The sequence below is a fragment of the Aptenodytes forsteri genome, unplaced genomic scaffold (genome assembly GCF_000699145.1).
Source record: "Aptenodytes forsteri isolate BGI_AS27 unplaced genomic scaffold, ASM69914v1 Scaffold137, whole genome shotgun sequence".
NCBI classification, from domain to species: domain Eukaryota; kingdom Metazoa; phylum Chordata; class Aves; order Sphenisciformes; family Spheniscidae; genus Aptenodytes; species Aptenodytes forsteri.
The window spans coordinates 5797836-5820130 of record NW_008796221.1 but is presented as its reverse complement, the minus strand read 5'-3'; the positions used below and the strand labels follow the sequence as shown (position 1 = coordinate 5820130).

At 37.6% G+C, this 22295-nt stretch overlaps 2 protein-coding genes across 2 annotated transcripts in view; one reads left to right on the top strand and one right to left on the bottom strand.

Annotated features, from left to right (window-relative positions):
• The window catches only part of FGL2 (fibrinogen like 2), an 8162-nt gene extending 2757 nt beyond the window's left edge, over positions 1–5405 (top strand). The window contains exon 2 of the mRNA XM_009289067.2: positions 2405–5405. Coding sequence (XP_009287342.1) covers positions 2405–3111 — 707 coding nt within the window. The 3' untranslated portion in view covers positions 3112–5405. The remainder of the gene's footprint in view (positions 1–2404) is intronic.
• CCDC146 (coiled-coil domain containing 146) overlaps positions 1–22295 on the bottom strand; it is an 86567-nt gene that overhangs the window by 63071 nt on the left and 1201 nt on the right. Inside the window, exons 2-3 of the mRNA XM_019474579.1 lie at positions 18568–18653; positions 13614–13780 (exon numbers count right to left, since the gene is read on the bottom strand). Of these exons, the coding sequence (XP_019330124.1) occupies positions 13614–13780; positions 18568–18653 (253 nt within the window). The remainder of the gene's footprint in view (positions 1–13613; positions 13781–18567; positions 18654–22295) is intronic.

Here is a 22295-nt window from a genome sequence, read left to right as displayed (position 1 = left end):
CACGCTCCAGCACTTCAACGTCCTTCTTGTAGTGAGGGGCCCAAAGCTGAACACAGTATTCGAGGTGCGGCCTCACCAGTGCCGAGTACAGGGGCACGATCCCTTCCCTGCTCCTGCTGGCCACACTATTTCTGATCCAGGCCAGGATGCCATTGGCCTTCTTGGCCGTCTGGGCACACTGCCGGCTCATGTTCAGCCGGCTGGCAAACAACACCCCCAGGTCCTTCTCAGCTGGGCAGCTTTCCAGCCAGTCTTCCCCAAGCCTGTAGCGCTGCATGGGGTTGTTGTGGCTGAAGTGCAGGACCCGGCACTTGGCCTTGTTGAACCTCATACAGTTGGCCTGGGCCCATCGATCCAGCCTGTCCAGGTCCCTCTGCAGAGCCTTCCTACCCTCGAGCAGATCAACACTCCCGCCCAACTTGGTGTCGTCTGCACTTGATCCCCTCATCCAAATCATTGGTAAAGATATTGAACAAGACCGGCCCCAAAACTGAGCCCTGGGGAACACCGCTCGTGACTCAGGCCTCCAGCTGGATGTAACTCCATTCACCACAACTCTCTGGGCCCGGCCGTCCAGCCAGTTTTTGACCCAGCGCAGAGTCCACCTGTCTAAGCCGTGAGCCACCAGCTTCTCTAGGAGAATGCTGTGGGAGACGGTGTCAAAGGCCTTACTGAAGTCCAGGTAGACCACATCCACAGCCTTTCCCTCATCCACTAGGCGGGTCACCTGGTCATAGAAGGAGATCAGGTTGGTCAAGCAGGACCTGCCTCTCATGAACCCGTGCTGGCTGGGCCTGATCCCCTGGTTGTCCCGCACATGCCTTGTGAGCGCCCTCAAGATGAACCGCTCCAGAATCTTCCCCTGAGGCAAAGCAAGCATTAAGTACCTCAGCCTTTTCCTCATCCTCGGTGACAATGTTCCCCCCCGCATCCAATAAAGAATGGAGATTCTCCTTGGCTCTCTTTTTGTCACTCATATATTTGTAAAAACATTTTTTGTTGTCTCTAACAACAGTGGCCAGATTGCATTCTAGCTGGGCTTTTGCCTTTCTCATTTCCTCTCTGCATGACCTAACGAGATCCCTGTGCTCTTCTTGAGTCGCCTGCCCCTTCTTCCACAAGCGGTAAACTCTCCTTTTTTTCCTGAGTCCCAGCAAGAGCTCCCTGTTCAGCCAGGCCGGCCGTCTTTCCCGCCCGTTCTTCTTACGGCATATGGGGACAGCCTGCTCCTGCGCCTTTAAGACTTCCTTTATATACTTCCTATACTTTGTGCTTTCATAGATGTCCAGTTTTCTGTACTGGCAAACAAGGAGCCCTGAGTCTTAACCCCTGCTGCAGCCTGAGAACATTCCTCCCTTTCAAGAAGTAGTTTAATTGTTTAAATTTTTCTAGGAAAAATAGGCAATTCAAGCCTGCAAATGAACATGCCCATAAATTCAAATCTGCAATAGGAATGAACATTACAGTTTTGACTCTTAACTCAGAACTTCTGAGAGATCTCTATCACTTACTTAAGTACATGGAATTATAATACCACGCTGTTGAACACAATGTCATTACTGGATGACATTGTGGATCAAAAATGCATTTTCACTCTGCAGGAAAAACCTGGGGGTATTTTTCTTCTGAATAAAATACATCACCCATTGTGGGGAAAAAGCTGCGTTAATGGTAGATGCTAAAACTTTTCCCTATTGTAAAGCCAGCAATGCCACGTACACAGGAAAGCACCGTCACTTTTCTAGCTTCACCTTTCTAGGAATCACAGTGTTACTACAATAGAGGAGACAATTTTATTACTTTTTTTCCTGCTTCCTAAAGTACAGTCAACATTAACACATGAAACATTCCTAATGATGTTATGTTCTGTATCAAATGACATCAACTGAACAATAGCCAGGTTAAAGTCATTCCCATATGGACAAAGCTTTTTCTCTGACATACTGCCAGATGAAGATTGAAATTATAGAGCGGGTGTGATGGTATACATTTAAATACAAAAAGCAGCAAGCGTGTAAACATGAAGCATTAGAAATATGGACTGAGGAAATCAGGCTGAATTTACAGGACGTAATGAAAGGATAAAGAGAAGGGTAGAGAAAAGGAGAAAAGGGAAAGCAGACAATCAAAATGCCCCCATATTAGGCAGTTTTGCTACAAAAAGTCATTTAAATGGGTTTTTTTGGACAGCTATCTGATGCAGGGATCCTAGGTGGCATCTATTATAGAGTAAACCTGATGGAAAAAACCAGTTTCTCCCTAGAACTGAAATTGCTGTAACGCTATTTCCTGTGTAGAAGTCTCTCCGATCCAAGTTCTGTATGCCACATCAGTCTGGGTGAAAATTTTGTTTATTTTAAAATTGAAATTATGTTTATTCTAACACCATCTGTTCTTCCACCAGTTATACAAATAATGCAGAGAGACTGTGCTGATCATTACACAGCAGGCAGAAGAAGTAACGGAATCTACAGGATTAGCCCTGACCCCAGAAATGATAGCTTTGAAGTTTACTGTGACATGCAAACACATGGAGGTGGCTGGACAGTGCTGCAACGGCGTCAGGATGGTAGCACTAACTTTAACAGAACCTGGAATGACTACAAAAATGGCTTTGGAAACCTCAGCAGGGAGTTTTGGCTGGGGAATGACAAAATTCACCTTCTGACAAAGAGCCAGGAAATGCAACTGCGAATTGAACTTGAAGATTTCAACGGTATCAGAGAGTACGCGAAATACGAACACTTCTACGTGGCCAACGAATATCTTAAGTACCGTCTCAGTGTTCATGGCTATAGTGGCACAGCAGGAGATGCCCTTCACTACAGCAAGCATTACAACCACGATCAGAAGTTCTTTACAACTCCAGACAAGGACAACGATAGGTATCCTTCAGGAAACTGTGGAGCATACTACAGCTCTGGCTGGTGGTTTGATGCATGCTTGTCTGCCAACCTCAATGGCAAGTACTACCACAAGAAATACAAAGGTGTTCGCAATGGCATTTTCTGGGGTACATGGCATGGTATTTCTGATGATATTCCCAGTGGATATAGGCAAGCCTTTAAATCAGTAAAAATCATGATCAGACCAAAAAGTTTTGTGCAGTAATTCTATACCTTTCTCTTAACTAGTTTGCATTGGACTGCACTCAAAATCATACTTACTCAGTATTATACTCAGAATTCAAGTATTCAGTTATGTTTGGCATAAAATAGTTCTAGATAAAACAGCATACTTCCACATAAATTTTTAGAGATGGTTTGACCCGTATAATGTATTAAAAACAGCATGAGTGTTTCTGAATAGTTATTGCTAAAACTTAGCACAGGTTAAGTCTTGGTATTGTTATGTAAATATTCTAAACATTGCTTTTGGTGCTTTTACTGACTGTGATATACCAGATTTTATGATTTAAAACTTTAAATGGTCTTCCACAAGTTGTGTCTGAATGAACACCTACATTTTAACCTGAAAATAACTCAGAGGTATAACTGATAACATATAAATGTGTCAACACTTAGAATGAAAATTAGTCTCTCTGAAACAGCCTGACTTTTTGTATCATCTATCCTTCACAACTTCAAAGGTATACCATGGCAATATCAACATAAATTAGGAAAAGTACTACAAATTACTATTTTTAAAGGACTGGGAAACAGAGGGCCACATGGTTTGCCCAAAGACACAAAAAACCCTTGAAGAAAACTTAGAAAATGAAGATGGTTCCTCAAATCTTATCCACTTTATCAAAGATTATTCAAAGAAGTTGGTGAAAGAATTGAAGAAAAGCAAGTGGAAATAACATAGAGAGCATGTAATGAAAGACAACATTTCTTGGTCATTTTGGTTCCTCCTTTCAAGCTCAAGGTCCTCTTTGTCATTTGTGGGAGAAAGGAGCCGTTATGTAGCTTATTGCACATTTATATAGGCAGGTAGACAGGTAGGAAGAAGACACATCAAGAAGAATCCATGTCTTTGCATTAATGCATCTAAATACACACAAAAAGTTTCCAGCGCCATTTTGCTTTCTCCTGAATCTTTTAGGTAAGCCAAATGTTACAACACAACTCTTGTAGCGACTCAAGCTCTCATTTAAGTACTTCTCACTCTAGGTACCATTAGACCTTAAAATTATAAGAAAGATGATAAATATTTTGTAAGATACGAAAAGATTGTCTTCTCCCCATTTTCTGAGTACCCCTTTTGTAGCCACAGAAACATGAACCCACTGGCAATTATAAACAGAAAAGAGACTATGTGAAAGACCTTTTTCTTCTAAAATATAACAAATGAAACAATCAAATTTTCAAATACTTCAGGAAGTGCAAATTAGAGATACTATTATTAAAGCTCATGTTGCAGACAGTGAGCACAAATTTGACTACCCATATCTAGTGCCTACCCTAGAAAGGACATGTCTCTCTAATTACAGTGACTAACATTCTGAGCGGAGATGCAATTTTTCTTAGCAAGAGGCTATTTTGCTATATTGCTTATGCCAATCTTAAGATGCAGATAAACTATACTAAGACCATATTTCTTTACCAGTTAAAGTGTGGTCTTTGCTGGCATAGGCTTTTTGGTTAAAAGAGACATACAAAAAAAAAAAAGTATACACCTGACCTAATACTTTACAAATATGACTTTTACTGCTTTTTGAGATGGTAACAAGAACTATTATGGTTACAAGTTATGCAAATGAGCAACAGTGGCAGTTGCTAAATTGTAAAATATTAATATATATATTTTAAGGACGTAAATACTTTGAAGGATATTTCAGTGTGAAGTGTAATTTGGTTTATTATATTTCAATTTTAAAGAGTACTGGAAAATTTTAGTTGCAAGATGTATAATCTTTGCTTGAGAACATGTTTTGGAGCTATAGAATATTTATTTTAGGATAAAAAAAGATTGTCTAAACAAAAAAAAAAGCAACTTATGAAGTATTGGTTAGAAGAGCAAATATCTAATTGCATATGATTATATTTAATCATTTTGCATGAAATGCACAATTTGCTCCTATTCATTATCTGGTAACTAGCTAAGTATGACTTATAGTATCTACAAGCTTCTACTTGAAAATGTCTTTTTCCTGCTAAGTCGTTAGAAGAGAAACTGTCCTTTTTTTATGCTGTTTAAAGGAAACTTCATAAACCACAGAAATTTTAATAGAATAAGCGAGTGTGACTCGTATCACCTACCAAAGCCTTGTCTGATGTCTTAAAAAAAAAAAAAAAAAAAGAAAAAGGAAGTGTAATGTTGTTACACAAATCTGAATATTACCTGCCTGGAACTGTTGTAGCTGAATCTCCATCAAAGTGTTCTAGTTTTACAAAGTGTAACTCCATCTACTTGTTGCAAGCATTATTTTTGTTTTTCCTTGGTGTAATAAAATTAAGTCATACTGTTAAAGCTGCACTACTGTCATAAATGTTTATGGGGAATATAAAAAAATTCTCATAAATTGTTTTATTGATTTTCTGTAAAAAAAGAAACAATAAGAAAACACAGATGACCAACAAAGACGACTGTGTGACATGCCAGAAGAGTAACTGCTAGTAACGATAGTTCTTAAGAGATCCATTTTATGACACTTCAGCTGCCAAATACCAAAGGCTGAAATCTCAGACATCTTTTTGAAACTATTCATATTTTGGAAGAGAAAAAAGTAATTGCTCAATCAAGAGTTTACACAACCTGTATCTTTAACATGAAAGAGAAGAAGCAAACTCATCTGATTTTTGTATTACACACAACCTTCCACACCACATGCAAGTTTCATCAAAGCATGTGAATAGAAATAATACCCCAAATTAAAGCATACAATTTTTTATACAAACAAAAGCACTTGGTCTCTGCTTAAGGCTTAATAATGCAAAACATGTCTTTCAATTTACGGAAAACATCTATGTAACATTGATTATCATATGAAAACACTTGTGGTTTTGATCTTGCTAATATTTAAATTGTGAATTTTAGTGAAGATTACTAACAGTGGGTTTGCTAGCAAAATTCCTATGGGTTGTTTCCAAAAAATAAAGGCATAAACCCATCTGTTCAATGTGATCAGCCAAGCAGACTGTAATGTCTTGGCTTTCTATGCACTGCTTAAACAAAAAAAATCAGAAAAAAAAACCCAGAAGAAATGAAAAGAAGGTCTGAAAGCAGTCATTTTTAATTTTTTTTCTTCCCTTTTTAATGCAAATATCTGTTTCCTTAATGGTGTTTTTTGGGAAACACTGCAGTCAAACTCAGAGAGTGAGTTGCGAACAACAGGTAATTTGACAATTTGGTGGAAAATAAACTTGCATTTGTGTGATTATTTTCAAAGGAAATTAAGATGGTTCTCCATCCATACCTAGGACACTGTGTTTATAACCTAAACCAAAATCAAACAAAAAAAAAACCCTGCCAAATTTACTTAGCTTCTATGACTTACATGTCATAGAAAAATCAAAACAGGAAGGATGTGACTTTAAGTTTTCATAGAGAAAAAAGATGAGATAAGAACTAAATACTGGCCTACCAATAAAGAGATTTGAAATACATTTTTATAAATGTGTTCTGTGTTCTTTTTTGCAGGAGATATGAGAAAAATAATAAGGTATATATGGGCCTGAAGACATTGACATAAGTTTCAAAGAAAAATGGCTGAGCAATACCATCCACAGGCCCTGCTAAATGCAAACATTCTGCTTACTTACTAAACTGATCTCTTTCATTCACAGCTTTAATGAAACTTTTATGGAGTTATAATACTTCTGCCAGAAGTGAATTTGGCCATCACCCTCAACGGTAACCAAAACCAGAAAACAATGTTTTAAGATGACATGTCAAATCCAACCCTCACACAACTCATGAGAACAGGATATGAATTAATATTATTTTTTAAGTCCTTGTTCATCAATTTTTCTGATCTCAGTAAAAAAAGAATCTGTTTGGAAAATAATAACTGGAAAAAATATCCCCAATTATCTAATTATGTTCATATAATCAAGACAAACTGTAAGTCTAGTTAATATTACACTTCTACTGAAATAGTACGCCAACATTTAGAATTACACAGTAGAAAATAGTAAGTATGTTTTACGCACTTATTTTTAAGCAATTACTTGGAGTCAATGATTTTTATGGAGAAGTAGGATCCACTTTGAGAAACAGAAATTCTCATTTCTTTCTTCGGTCAGAATATAAAAGCCCCTCTGCTTACCTCTGCAGCTCAACCTCTATATGCTAAACCCAAAGATAAGGATTCTTTCTCATGCAAATCTTTAAGGCTCTGTTCATTAAGGAGTATTTGGACACAGGTTTTCCGAATAAGGAAACCAGAAATCACCTTTTTAACATTTAAAGTAACCTAATCTGTGTAATAGATGATTCTCCGCCACTGGACATTTTTATTGAATGTATGTTTGGTTAACATTACTCTGGCTTCGTCACCACACGGTTGTGCTGACATAAACATCATGAGCCAAGGCCACGGAGACTCACAATTTTAATACAAGATCACCCTGTTTTGGAATATCAGATCTCAAATACATATTTTGGGTGACAAAAGGGGAAGAGGGAGACAGCTTTGGAACATAAGACAGCAATATGCTTGTCTTTTTAAGTCTCACAAGTCTCAGAAATTGTTGAGAAAAGGCCAAAACGCAAGAAGATGCTGCAGTTAAGATTATTCCTTCTCCTAGTCTTGCAGCTTTAGGGAGCTGTGTTTCCTCTGTGCGGCATGAAATCTGCACTTGACTTTATAACAGCACAGAAGAAACACCACATCATAAATGCTTTCAAATGTGCTTTTCAGAAATGAACAGAAATACCACCTGCTTTGTGATAATATGAACACATGCAACAGCTTCTTGGCCTTGTTTCCTCACAACGTCACCTGCAAGCGGTAAAAAGAATTTCTCAATAGAAAGAGCATATTACACTGGCTCTGTTCCCACTCCTGCTGTTTAAAGGCATCTGTAAATTCACCTCGCTCCACTACAGCTTTTTATAGGAGTTACCACCAATTGGAACAATCAACTTACCTATCGCAATGACTGATCGGTTTAACGTCCACTATGCAAACTATTGCTTGCTTGATGAAAGCTGTTGCAAAAAAACCCCAGACTCTAGCTTACAGACACATTATCATCTCTAGCTGACTCCCCAAGTGACCATATCAACAAAGTTAAAAAAGGTTTATTTAATTAGCAGTCAGATTCCTATGGGCGGAGGTGGAGGCAACATCTGTCTTTGCTGTCTGTGCCAACATATTTATAGAGCTTTTTTGTTGTGCCAGGAGCCTTTGAAGCATGTAAAGCGGAGTGTGCCAGTATCAGCTTAAGTTTGAAAGTGTTGCTTGCATTCAACAGCTGTGTTAAGATTTTTACATATTTGATAGAGCACATACATGTTTGGAGAGTACTGAAACAAATTATCCACTGCTATGGTTACCATGCAAAAATATACTGATGATCATACTTTATAAGAGTAGAAAGCACACTACAGTATGTGTAGGTGAACAGAAATTAAATTGGTGCTCATATAAAAACAATAAAATTTATATCTTGGTCTACCAAGCTAGCTTTTCTAGGAAATTTTTCATTTAAAGATGTATCAACTATTTTTTTTTAAAAGGAAAGTTGTTTACACCTACCATTTAACCTAAGTTAGGAGAGAATTAAAAACCAGCTTGTTAGCAAAAGACATTGGAAAAGGCTATATTTTCTAGAGTGGCATTGTTGGATGTTGGACTGCCATTGAAGAAATACATGAAATACTGATTCTCAGTATTTGTATTTGAAAGCTGTAGCCAACCTTTATGTGACTTTCTCTTCTTTCCTGCAGCACAGATGAGAAAAAAGAGAAAAATGAAAAGTACCTTTCCCCCCTTAAACCACATTCGAACACTGAACATATGCATCATTCCATGACTTTAAAGCTCTTCCAGCTAGCAGATCCACATGAATCAGCGTCAGATCAGCAGAAGCAAAATTTACTCAAGAAGTCTGTCACTATACTGTTCATTTTTTGGTAAACATGAAGATTTTGCTCTGTGTTTCCAGTAGAATCAGGATTTCGGTTAACATCTTTATTAGCAGTTCAACCACTTTTGGCAGTCAGGGGTAAGAAGTTCATTAATCTCAGAAAGACTCCCAAGTTTCAAAATAGTCATGAAAAATATTCATGAAAGGTTCCTTCTGCTTCCTGATGGATGGTGGCAATAGGATGCTTGGGCACCAGCAAAAAGAAATGTAGCATGATAGTGACAAATTCCATCCAAAAAAAGCAGCGCAAATGAAAGATTTGGCGCTGGTATCACATAGGGGGCACAGTGCCTTTTATCTTTATAGGATACAGAGTGCAACAGTCTCCATTAGACCAATCAGAGATATCTCCCAAAGGAGTTTTTTCTTCTGCAGGTTTACATTTAGCACATAAATGGATGACGTTCACTAGCAGAAAGGGATTATTGTGATACCTTCCAAACAAGGTACCCACTCACTGAATCTGGTAAATAGTAGGGCACTTTTCATTCACAAGTACACTATTTTACAGAATGAATAGCTCCCTCATAGCATCCACTACAAAGACATGCAAGATAAATGTTGCAGAATCCTTTTTCTGGTATTGTTTTAAATTGTTTTAAATGGTATTTTTTAAAAGAATCCTTTTTTCTGGTCTTGTTTTAAAAATCGATGTATACATTTGAGTGAACTAACCACTATATTTCTAACCCAAGAACATACCAACAAAAGGAAGAGAAAGAAAAAGCACAGCATAGTGAAGCTCAGAGACATCACTCTTGAGTAAAGCCTAACAAGAACTGCTAATATAATACTAACTGAAAAAGACATCAAACTGGGAGAAGCTACCCTCCCACCATTTCATTTATCTTTTTTTTTCCCAGAAAAAGAAGAGCTTGTACCTAATTTATAAATAAACAGAATTAACTAAACAGAATTAAAAGATACTAGGCTCCATGACTGATTTCTCCTTCTAACTGTAAGAACCTGAAGAATACTAGTTTTTAGATAGTCTCTTGAATCAAAAAGATGAACCAGTAGATTTTGTGAGCCATTAATCAACTTTATTAAATCTTCGAAATTTCACAAAGATAAAGGGGATGGAAAACTGTTCCTGGACCTTAACTGTCAACAATTCACTATCAAATTGGAAAGAAGTCTAGAATAGAGGTCTTTTTTGTTCCTGGGATTAATTGTAATTTAGGTAACAAAACAAAAATTAAGCAACAGAAAAGGATTTGAAGACTATAATAGATTACAAACTAAACATCAACAGCATCATTATGGCAACCGATGTTTTATTTATTTATGTTCCCATTAAAATGGGAAAGCCTGGATCAGGTGGAGGAAAGGAAAGAACAATTTGAGTGTCCAGAGGGAAAAAATACTACTACACAGTGCAGGGAAGGGCAAAAAATTATGGAGACAAAAATTATGAGAGTGGGCAGGAGGCAATTTGTTAATCGGTCTTTTTTATTTTCTTTCTGCCTAATCTTGTCATTTTGAGCATATAATCCAGTCTCATGTCATGTTCTGTTGCTTTTTCTATTCAAATGGCAATTTCAGTATGTCCTGTGCTGCTTTAGCAGTAATAGTAGTGTTGTAACAAGGATGATATAAGGATAAAGGGAGAGGTAAAATGTAGTCTATTACCATCTGCTGCAAAAAAGTCATAAATTTGCATGCAAAGGATGAGTATGAATTCAGACCATTTTGGTGAGGCTATCTACTAGTAAAATACTCATTTTATAAAATTAATAGCTCTTGAAATTTAGACAATGTACATTACATAAAATTCAATACATTTTTTGCTGCCTTTTAAGAATCGAATTACATATACGTGGTCTATAATGTACTAAATTCAAAATGAAAACAGCATAATTTATTGCATCTTAATGTAGCATTTATCCAAGTAATATATTTATTTCATCACACAGGTACTACAAACATGTAGTTTTCCATGAAAGTTATTAACATGATGCAGACTGATTTCTTTCTAATGGCGTACACTAGAAGAAAACAGTATATGAGGAAAGATTCACAAGTCAAGAAATTCATTTAGAAGTGTTAGAGCAAAGGTCTATATTTCAAGGACATAACAACAAAGGCTAAAAGAAGTGGAAAGTTCATTTTGTGAATGTATGACAGTCCTCTAACCAACAGCTGTGGAAGTACTGAGTTAGGTTCATGTCAACTTGGTAATAAATAAAAAAACTTGGTGAAAATAAGCAAGTGATGATGGACTGAGTGGCTTTTGTTCAAACCTCTGTCCAGTTTTTAGTATTTTTACTTAACCCACAAGGCTAAACAACGTTACTCTGTGTTATTAAAAATGAAGGAGAGAGAGTGTGCATGTTTGTCTTCTTGCCATTTATATGTTTGACTCTCTGCTGTTTACATGAGAAAAACAAGCGTGGCTTGACTGGAAGGTTTACTGCTAGAAGGGATGTATCTGTTCTCAAATAAATCTTATAATATCAAAAGGTGTCCCTTCTGATAAGTATTTGCTGCTATGCAGGCATAAATGACTAGCCAGTAAACCAGAGATAATATGATACAATTCTGCTTCAGTGGAAAAATTCTGAAAGCTATTCCAAGAAGCTGAAGCCAGTATCAATGCAACAACCTCTATGGTGACGGAAGTCATATATTTATCTCTGAATTATGTATAAAGTTCAACAAAGGAAAACAAACACGTCAGTGGAAGAGAAGAAATGTGAATGAGTGATGAAAAGCCAAATTGACCCGTAAAGCACAAGTACGAACTGTTAAAAATTATGGTAAGAATAAATGAGTCATAATTCCCTTTTAAAAATTGACAAAATGACCGAAAGACCTAATTTATGAAATCTTATGGAAATCGCTTACTTCGGTTTTCCACTGCATGTTTTTTTCCTGAGTTGGGAACTACTTCTAATACTAAGGTTACCCTATATTTCCCATTAATGGTTTACAATGTTATCAGAGTTAAACAAGTTGGCCTTAAATTTGACATGCAGAATTACCTATGTGGAAAGATTTTTTGGAGAAAAAAAAATCAGCCAAATGATCGGATCGTTTTCTAGAATAAGTCTAGAAAAATAAGTTTTCACCACGATTAAAAATAAGGAAAACAAAGCAGAAATGTAGAATATATTTTAGAATGTTATACCATTTAGTCTTATTTTATCTGGGGAAGGCTGGGGGGTAAAGATATCTTGTACCTGGCATATGCTTCTTGTTGACATGTCAAAAATTCTACCACAACTGAAAATCTACAGAAAAAGTATGGGAGTAGCTGGAAAATAAAGCACTCCCCAAGGTGCATTTTCCATACTTTCAGTAGACAGGAGGATTTTTGTAAGGTGAGAGGTCAACTCTCTTTGAGAGTTGAGCTGTCCTGCACTTCTGCAGCTGCCTTGGACTGAGAAGAAAGGGGTTTTGTGCTACGACAATACTGGAAGCTGTGGGCTCACCACATATTGGCACTGAACTAAAAGTGAAAATCTCTCTCCCTCCCGTATACTTCACTTGAATGCACAAGACATTAGACAGAAATTGACTGTGCAGCTTCATGCTATGTTCAGTATGATCTAATAGCAGGATAGGAAAGTGGCAGTCCTATTTTCCTCTTCACTACAAATTCTCACCCCTTCCTTTCTACTGACCTTAGGTCCAAGGCAGAGAGAGAGAGCTTGGCTAGCAAACTGATCTGACAGATCCAAGCTGGAAAGAGCCCAAGGTAAAGCAACTTAAAGTAAGAACTTTAAGAAAAACGTGAAGTATGAACAAAGCCTGCTTAGGATATAAGAGATATGTACATTTTTATTATAAAGAGGGCAGAAATCGATTGCTCTCCATTGTCACTGTGGGAAAGGCAAGAAGAAAGCTGCATTATTCACTCCAAAAGAAATTTAAACTGGATTTAGGGAAAACTTCTTTTTTTAAAACTCTAGCAATGATGAAATGCTGGAAAAGGATACCCAAAGAACTATCTCCATCAATTAAAGTTTCAAAGAACAAATCAGACAAATATCTGCAGGGAATCTACTCCAGTGTAAATTTTGGATTAGATGATCTCTTTACATCTTTTCTGGCATTTCATTTCTAAGGATTCCATTTGATATGTATTTGATATCTTAAATTCTAAATTACTTCTAGTATTCTAAAAGTTTCCTTAACACAGAAAATTCTGCAAAAGAAACTGAGTTCCAAAAGGTTTCTTCTATCATCATCAGTATTAGTGCCTCAGCAGCCACTTACCTTGGATTTTTCCTGCAGCTATTGAGCCTTTCTAAAAATCATGATGCAATTACCTCTAGAATACTACAAAAACAAGACCTCTCTATTCTCATTCCCCTTAAGGCCATGATCACTGAAAAAAATAATGTTGTTAAGTATTAAGCACACCATTCCTGGCAAGAATATGCCCCATGTATGTTTCTGCTTCACAAAATGTTCGTATCACTTAGAAAAAAATCAGAGAAGAAATAGGGAAGCTACAAATAGCCTATGGTAACAACCTTCAATTACTAACAACAAAATACACATTTCAGATTAATTGATTTCGACACAATATGCACTGTTATAGATAGAGAAAGCTGGGGTACATGGTACCTCCTCTAAACACTGAAATGCAGGACTTGCTGTTACATCAGTGGATCCCTCATCTTGGCTATAAACTGTTGGAGCTAGAGCACAGATAGGTTGCCCCTTCTCGATTTCCAATTCTGTGTCACTGGAACTGGAACTTTCTTCACCAGCCTGACTCATTGTTTGAAGTTCTAGGAAGTAACAAAAATACCAAAATACAGTTAATTAGATCCAGGGATATACATGACTGTGCAAGATAAATGTGTAGTGTAAAGAACACAACATCGACATGTGAGACCCACATTCAAACAACAAAAGTCACAATGTGAGCAAACTAGGTGGGTCTACGGTTACAACTTCATGAAAGCCTTGGAAGAAGCTTCACCATCACTCTACCATTGTTTGACTATTTTTAAAATCCTCTAATAGTTGGCTATGTTACCATCACATAAATGTTAGACAACATGCAAAACAGTATTTCTTAAAGAACAGGCATTGAACAATAGGTTTAGGCTGGAAAAGGCCTCTGGGGTCACCTAGTCCAATCCTGCTCAAAGCCTCTAATAGTTGGCTATGTTACCATCACATAAATGTTAGACAACATGCAAAACAGTATTTCTTAAAGAACAGGCATTGAACAATAGGTTTAGGCTGGAAAAGGCCTCTGGGGTCACCTAGTCCAATCTCCTGCTCAAAGCAGGGCTAACTTCAAAACTAAATTGACTTGCTTAGGGCTTTGACCAGCTGAGTTTTGAAAATCTATTAAACTGGGGAGTCCAGCCGTTGCCTTCAGGCAGGTCCTTATAAAGGAAATCCTCAAGTGGATGGGACTCCTATAGGTATAACTGCTATGAACTTTTCTCTGTCATTTCCATAAGACTAATCCAAGAATGAGTTTCCCCTTCTCTCCAGGCAACATAAGCCCACCCTTCGCAGTGTCCCTTGACCTTGCAGCGCGTAATTACATAGAAAAGGAACCCCTTCACAGAACATAGAGATCTTGAGGACAAGAACTGGTCTAACTTGCATAATATCATTAAAGTTATTCATGTCTGTAAGTCATTGCATGGCCATACTTAAAAAAAACCAAAACCAAAACCAACAAATAAAGCCCGAAGCCATACAAAATGAGAAAACGTGATACAAAATCTGAGAATAGGAGGTAGAAAAATACTGGAAAAAAATTTTTTTTTGAGATCTCCTCATGTCAGAGCTCCTGTGTAGTACTAACATTTCAGTTATGTACCAGATTACATTTTTAGTATCCGTGACCTCTGCTAAAATAATATGACCCTGAAAAATATCCAAGTGAACTAATTCAAGAGTAATAATAAAACTCACAGGATTCAAGCTGTATTTTGATCCCCAGTACAGGGTGGGAATCCCTTTTTTCTTCCCCAAAAGAAGGAGCTTTATAAGAGGCTAAAATCCAAATTTTATAATCGTAGCTTGGTATAAGCTTTATCCTGAAAAAAGCTCTTTTTCCAATTAGGTAACACAGTTTTTTAATAAATACACAGAGAGAGAATTAAAAGAAAGTCGGAACAAGTAGGGTTGTTGGAAAAGATAACTTTCCTACAATTATATTTGAGAAAATCCCACTTTCATAGCTCTCATTTAGGAATAGAAATCTCTAAGATTCTTGCATTAGGAACAGCTAGATCAAGGACATTTATTAATTACTTCTGAGCAAGATGAGACCTAACGTCACCAAGTTACTATAACTTCATGTAACTTCACTTTGTGTTTACTATCTCAGTCCAGCACTTGAGAATTATGTTCCCAGGCGTCAATCATCAGAACTATCTGAGTTGTGTGAAAATGCCGAGATGGAAGAGGGAAGTGGGAGGTGGAATACAAGGGGATACAATCCTCCCAGTAACCTGATAAGACAGCAATGTCCATCAGGTCCGTACTTGTCATTATATCAAATGCCAATTAATAGCTGCCAAAAACATCTTCTGGCATAACAGTATCTTAAGAGTTTTGTATATTCGAAGAGTTTTAAAATATTGACCTTTTGCATGAAGGCAGCATGAAACAAGACACAAACATTTCAGGAGAAAGATATAAAGAGATGTGGGATGACTAAAGAGAGGCAATAAGCATCTTACAGAGGGAGAAGAGGGGAAGAAGGACTTCTGAGGCACACAGAAATCTTGCCATGACATAGTGAGATAGGGGAGCCATAGAGTATTTGTAGAGCAAAGCATCGCGGAAAGTGGAGATGGAGCATACGTGGAGGAATTCAAGAATTCCTTCACAAGTTCCCTGAAGTTGGCTGTAGATTAAATGAATGGACAAATCAGTATCACAGTATTTTAGTTCAAAATTTTGGGAGGAAGATTGCCAACTTCTGCAAGTGTTCATCTGACACCAGCAGGTCTTTCTAGATTAATTATTATGCAGAATAACTATTATGCAGAGAACATTGGATTCTGCTGTAGGAAAAAATCATTATAAAACCCGTATCAGCTGCCAAAGATGCAGAATCCACCTCAAATTAGTCAGTCTCGACATCATTCAGCCTTTCACAAAACATATGGGAGACCTTTCTCTTTTAAAAGAGAGCTTTTTGTTATAAATCAAGGACAATCAAAATTAAAACTGTAATAAAACTGAGAAGAAATTTTCAGAGTATTTCAATAGTATATACCAGATTTCTCCAATGAAACAACCAGAGCAATTTTGCATTCCAAAGCCAGAAAGCTGACAGTTAAGAAAAATTAATTTCTTTTTATAATTGTGGTGGGCAAATGGATATAAAAATATTGTGTTGGGTGTATCCACCTTTTGAAAAGTCACTTGTCTATAAAGGTAGTGAAATTTAAACTGGCAAGTTTATGACTTTCTTCAGTGCTGTTTGGAATTCCTTCAGGAACATTGACTTTTAGAGAGAGATTTCAGCGGCTGTATTTGCTTATGGAAAAAAAAAAAGCAATTTCATTATCCCTCCTGGAGGAGTCAAAACATTGTGAAACAACTGTAAACATCATAGAGGCCAAGAAATAAACTCTGAAATACTGTACATAAACATGTACACACATTTATAAATAGAGAGCAATTTTTCATCTATAAAGAACTGCTGAATATTTTAGCATATGCATTTCCTGTTTATGGCTGCTGCTGCTGCTACTTTATTTGTTCCTCTAAACATATTAGAAGAATTTAGACAGGGGGAAAAGCAGTGGCAGAAACTCTAAGCAGAACAATGCCAAAACCTGAGAGCTTCATGGGTGTAGGCATTTTGTCAATACTTATATGTGAAACGTACAGTTGACACCAGTCAAAAAATACACTTCCTCGCAGTATGGTAGTACAAAAGAGTCCTCACCAAGACTCCAATTTGCTGGGCAGGGAGAGAACAAAAACAATCTTCTGAATCTTAAAAGTTTATAATATTATGTTAAGACACAACTATAAACAGCTGAGACAGGAAAACAATTAGACAGCCTTAGCTAGTGTGATAAGTGCTAGTCTCCACTCCTTTTTAAGAGGGAAGGGGACAGACTGTAACAAAAGATATGTACAATTATGGAACATTAAAATAAGTTTAGCATTCTTCAATTACCTACTACCTAATTAAATTTAAATTCAGCTTATACAAAATCGGATATATAAAGTTCAAAAAGCAAAGTGGAAAATTTGTATTTTTGCAGTATCTGATAAATAAAGTCTAATACAAATGGAAATGAAAGTTGGCATGATTTCTAAATTTACAGAATAGTTCAACAAATATGGATGTTTTCAAACTGTAGAACTGCAAATAATATTACAGCCTTGATTCAACACACAGAATTGCAGAGAAAGGGAATTACAAGTCTGTTTTGGAACCCGGGTCAAATCAGGCTGAGAACTGTCTTGTGAAACAGCTTCAGGACAGCAATAATAATAGAAGTCCAAACTCAGATTCCGAAGACTAATGCCAGCATCTTTACTTCAGTATCTCTCTAGCAAACAGCAATGTTCATACACATGTCAGTGCAGAATCCAGATAGGTGACACTTAGCTGCACTGACTCTTTCCAGAGTGACCGATGCAAAAAGTAGTAAAATTTCATTATGAACGTGAAGAGACACAGCTTCATGTATGAAGATGCATCAACTAGACTAATTAAGAAGACAAAAAATTTATAAAAGTCTCTGTTGAAGGAACTACACTTCAAGTGATAGACTCCATGAACATATACTGATGAACCCCTTTAAACTTTATCTTAATCCCTTGCATTTATAAAATCAGAATCATAGAATCATTTAGGTTGGAAAAGACCTTTAAGATCATTGAGTCCAACCGTTAACCTAACATTGCCAAGTCCACCATTAAACCATGCCCCTATGTGCCACATCTACACGTCTTTTAAATACCTCCAGGGATGGTGACTCAACCACTTCTCTGGGCAGCCTGTGCCAACGCTTGACAACCCTTTCAGTGAAGAAATTTTTCCTAATATCCAATCTAAACCTCAGGATATTTATCTACATCTTCATGCTACCTCCTTTTGCACACAAATCTTAAAAATAAAAATTACTCTGAAAACAAGTCAACTGACTTAGCGTTTCACACTGAATTAGTTAGAAAAATCATGTAATGTAGTTGGAATATCAGAACAGCAGTATCTAGTCAGACCAAAAGCTGATCTAGCTCTGCATACTTCCAGCCAACACCGATGCCTGGGGAGGGACAGAAGAATCCACCAGTCACAATGTGGTGATGCTTCCCCGAACCCATCCGCTCTCCCCTTGAACTCATGCAAAACTTTCAGTATCTGCAAAATCCAGGGGAATGGAGATTTTCATCTTATCTCAGTGCGACGTGAGTAACCAGTGCTTTTTGTTTGTTTTGAATCTGGCCCCTTGATGCCACCTAGCTCTTTTACTGGATGAGCCACTGAATAATCACAACCTTTCTATGCCACTAAGTTTTTTCTAATGTATCTTCATTTGATAATCCTTTTTCTAGGCTGAAGAAGCCAACCTACCTACTGTCACTGGCATGAAAGCCCTTCTCTGCCATCCACTGTCCTCGTCATCCTTCTCCAAAACTTTTCCAGTTCTACCATATCCTCTTCAAGGAGAAGGGAAGAGATGAAAGCTACATTACAGATAATACTAATAACATAGGAGTACCTATGGATTTATTCAATGGCACAGCTATCTTCTTTTCATCCCCCAAAATTTAACTTCCTAATGCTTCTTTCCTAAAGTTAAAGCTTACAGTCTTGTAAGCAGCAGACCTTCTGTTTTAAGTGGGCAGAGCCTGTGCTTCAGCATGAAAGGACAAAGCTATGCCAACATTAAACGATCATTAAAATTAAAATTACATCATGTACAATAGGGCATTATAATATGCATGTAATTCAGAATGGATTGTTTGATTAGACTGTACAACCTCACTGACAGCTACTTTGGGGAAATGAGAGCACACCGCATACCTAAACTGCTTAACAATTTCTGTTTGTAAGTTCCATTGTTTCCCCTCGTTTTCAAGTCTCTGCTACTTGGGATGGAAACACCCTGAGCCACACACAGGCTTTATCTGCTGGAGTTCCAATTAGATATGGCTAAGATTTTGAATTTGAATGGTAAGATTTGCTACTTCCCTTTTCATGTGGTTTCCATGAGGAACTTAATCTCCTCAGAAAATTTCTGGTAGCATGACAAACAAAAAAATCCCTGAAATCCAAACCATTGTGTGCTTTGGAGACTGCCTCTCTCTGCCATCCCTGAGAAGAAATGGTTACCACCACTACACACACACACTAAAATACCAAGGGGAAAACAAACAAAACATGCTTTGCCTACCCACTGAAACCTTGACACACCTTGAGAACTAAGGCAGCTCAAGGAAGCAGTTCAGAAATACATCCCTGAAAAAATACAAATTACAAAATACAAATAGAGGAACTAAAATAGTGTAATACAAATATTTCATAATAGAAACACATGAGAATTTTTAGTAAACTTGGAAAAAATATCCTGACTACAAAATTCTTAAGCCTTATGATACGGGGGAACATTGATAAGTTGCTAGCCCTGTGTGCGGTGAACCTTGCTCAAATGCTGGATGTTAGCTTGAAAAGAAGTGTTCTTGCATCTGCAGGTAGAAGCCTCAGCATGAGCATAACACCAGCAAGAACACTCCTCCAGGGTGGCCCCATTTTCCTGAGCAGTGAAGTCACCTTATTTCTTCATTACAATTATAGCAAATGGGTGAACTTAATCCTGCCCAGGCAGACTAAGTTTATACCCTGTGGGTACCTGAAGCAGCTTGGTCTTATTCTGTGATTAATCCCAAATAGAAAAGTTAGAAAAATGTATTCCTTCTACAGCCTCTCCTGTATATCCTTTTTATTTAATTCCTCTCCCCTTGAAATCTCTCTCTCACTTACCTTAGCCTAAAAACGCCTCTAATAATGCTTTGGCTTTAAAATCTACTTTGTAACACTTTATAAGGTCTAGTTTTTGTTATTTCTTGCATGAAATACAGAATATTCTTTGGCTTACAACAACACTGTAAGTAAATATCTGGCAAAATGGCTAATAAGCATTGTAATTCATTAAGGAATCACACAGGCATCTTGACATTGGAGCTCTAATTAAATCTTCATTTATAAATTTGATACAGTTTTCTTTTCCTGCAAGTGACAAGTCAGAAAATTAAAGATGAAAATAAATCTCATTTTACTGTTGGACTCTTGCTACATGCCATACCAGCTGATACAGAATCAGCTGAAATTCAATCGAGAGCATGAAAATGAAACCAAATCAATATTATAGCCAAAATATAGATGGCATAAGTAAAACATTAAAAACATGAGGTTTCATATGTATGGAGAAAGAAGAACTTCTTCCTAGCAATTACTTTGTATCTGTTTCCTCCAGTATTTTTAACCATATAAGTATGCTTAGACTATATCTAATGAAAAAAACCAACACAAACCAGTGAAATATATACAGCTAAGGCTTAAACATCTTTGAATGGTTTCTTGAACAAAGTTCTCAATTATGCAAAACTCGACAATATTAAAGATGATGCACAGCACAATATGAAGCCCACCCTGATAAACCTCTGCCTACACGAGGAGCGTCAAATACCACGATGCTGGAGGAAAAGGGGGCAGTGGGAAAGCAGCACTAACGTTTAAAAGGAGGTAGGAGACAACAGTAAGGAACAGCAGCACTGACTTCAGGGAAAAAGGGGTGGTAGCGGTAAGCCCCACCTAACCAAAGACAGGATTCCCTTTGAACAGTCAGTTAATAGAGTTATTTGTTGAATTGGCTGTCATCTAGCGGAATTATAGCACATTGCACCACATTTCTTACAGGTCGGTAACTGTTTCCCTGACAAATTATCTAACATTTAAATTTGGTATTTGGTCTCAAGAGTGAGAATTTTGTATTATTTTTTCACAAAATCAACTATTTTTGAAGACTTGAAAAAAATAACTTCTATCCCCTGTCATGTTCCAAGACATTTCTTGATACATTTTTGTCTTTCTAGAATTCCATTTTTCTATACTAAACTATCATATAGCAGGGTGGTCCTTTTTGTGTCTCATCTAATGATTTCTGAGATTCAATAATGTAAGCCAATGAAATAATTTAACTTGAAGGGCTTTATTGATGAATATGGGTCTTTATGAAACTTTCCACAGTGAAAATTACAGACGGACCAAAAAGCTAGGGCCATCTTCTTTCCTTTTGGACACTCAGACCTCATTTCAGAGTCATAAATAATCAATGCCAGACAGTGATAAAAATGGAAATGAGGCTAATGAGATGAAAAGAGCTTGATGACCAAATATCATATTGCATGGCTTGCACGGTTATTTTTGGAAAAGAAGAAAAACAACACATGGAGTGCAAAAGGGAACAAATCAATAAAGTAACAGCCCTGGATTTCATTACTTCCTGTGTTGCAATGTAGCTAAAGCAATGCACCTTTCTACGCATGTTTCACTCTAATTATTGGCAGTAAACTACATCTATGACAAGAATGCCGCCCCTGACTTTACATCATCTATGCCCACATCCCCCACCTCATTTTTTTAATTATTATACAATGGTAATGCAGCCTATGAAGTCCATAAAAGTCTTCTTAACTCAATTCCCCATTTGTTTGTAAACCCTATAAGGACAATTGTCTCATGGCATATTTGTACAGAACTCAGGAAAATATTTATTTGGCTGGCTTTAGAACTGCTAGGCTGTACGTTAACCGCTAAGAAGCGGTCACAATAAATAACATGTTAACCCAGCCATCTTGACAGAGAGCAATTTCGGAGCTCCGCAATACCACTTTTGAAAAAACTGTTTTTCCATCACGTTTGCCAAACTGCTTCTTTATCCTCTGGCCGAGGACGTTTCAACACGTGCAGTCTCACTGCAGGCTTAAGCGTAACATAAATCCTGTGGCTGCAGAGGCTGCTGCATCAGGGAGCCGAGCAGGCTGAAACCCAACCAGCACGGCTCTTCCATTGGAAACTAACGCTTGGCTGCACGACGATCAGCCCGAGGCCCTCATGAAAAAGGCACTCACGCCCTGAGGTACCTCGTTCTCTCACGCACGAGATGGCACCACCCTGAGCCCCAGGCCGGGGAAGACTCCCGGCATCCAGGGACGCCGGCGGGGAGGGTGGGCCCCGGCCCGCCCGGGACTCCTCAAACAGGACCGAGGCGGCCCCGAGGCCCGGCGCCGCTGGGCTCG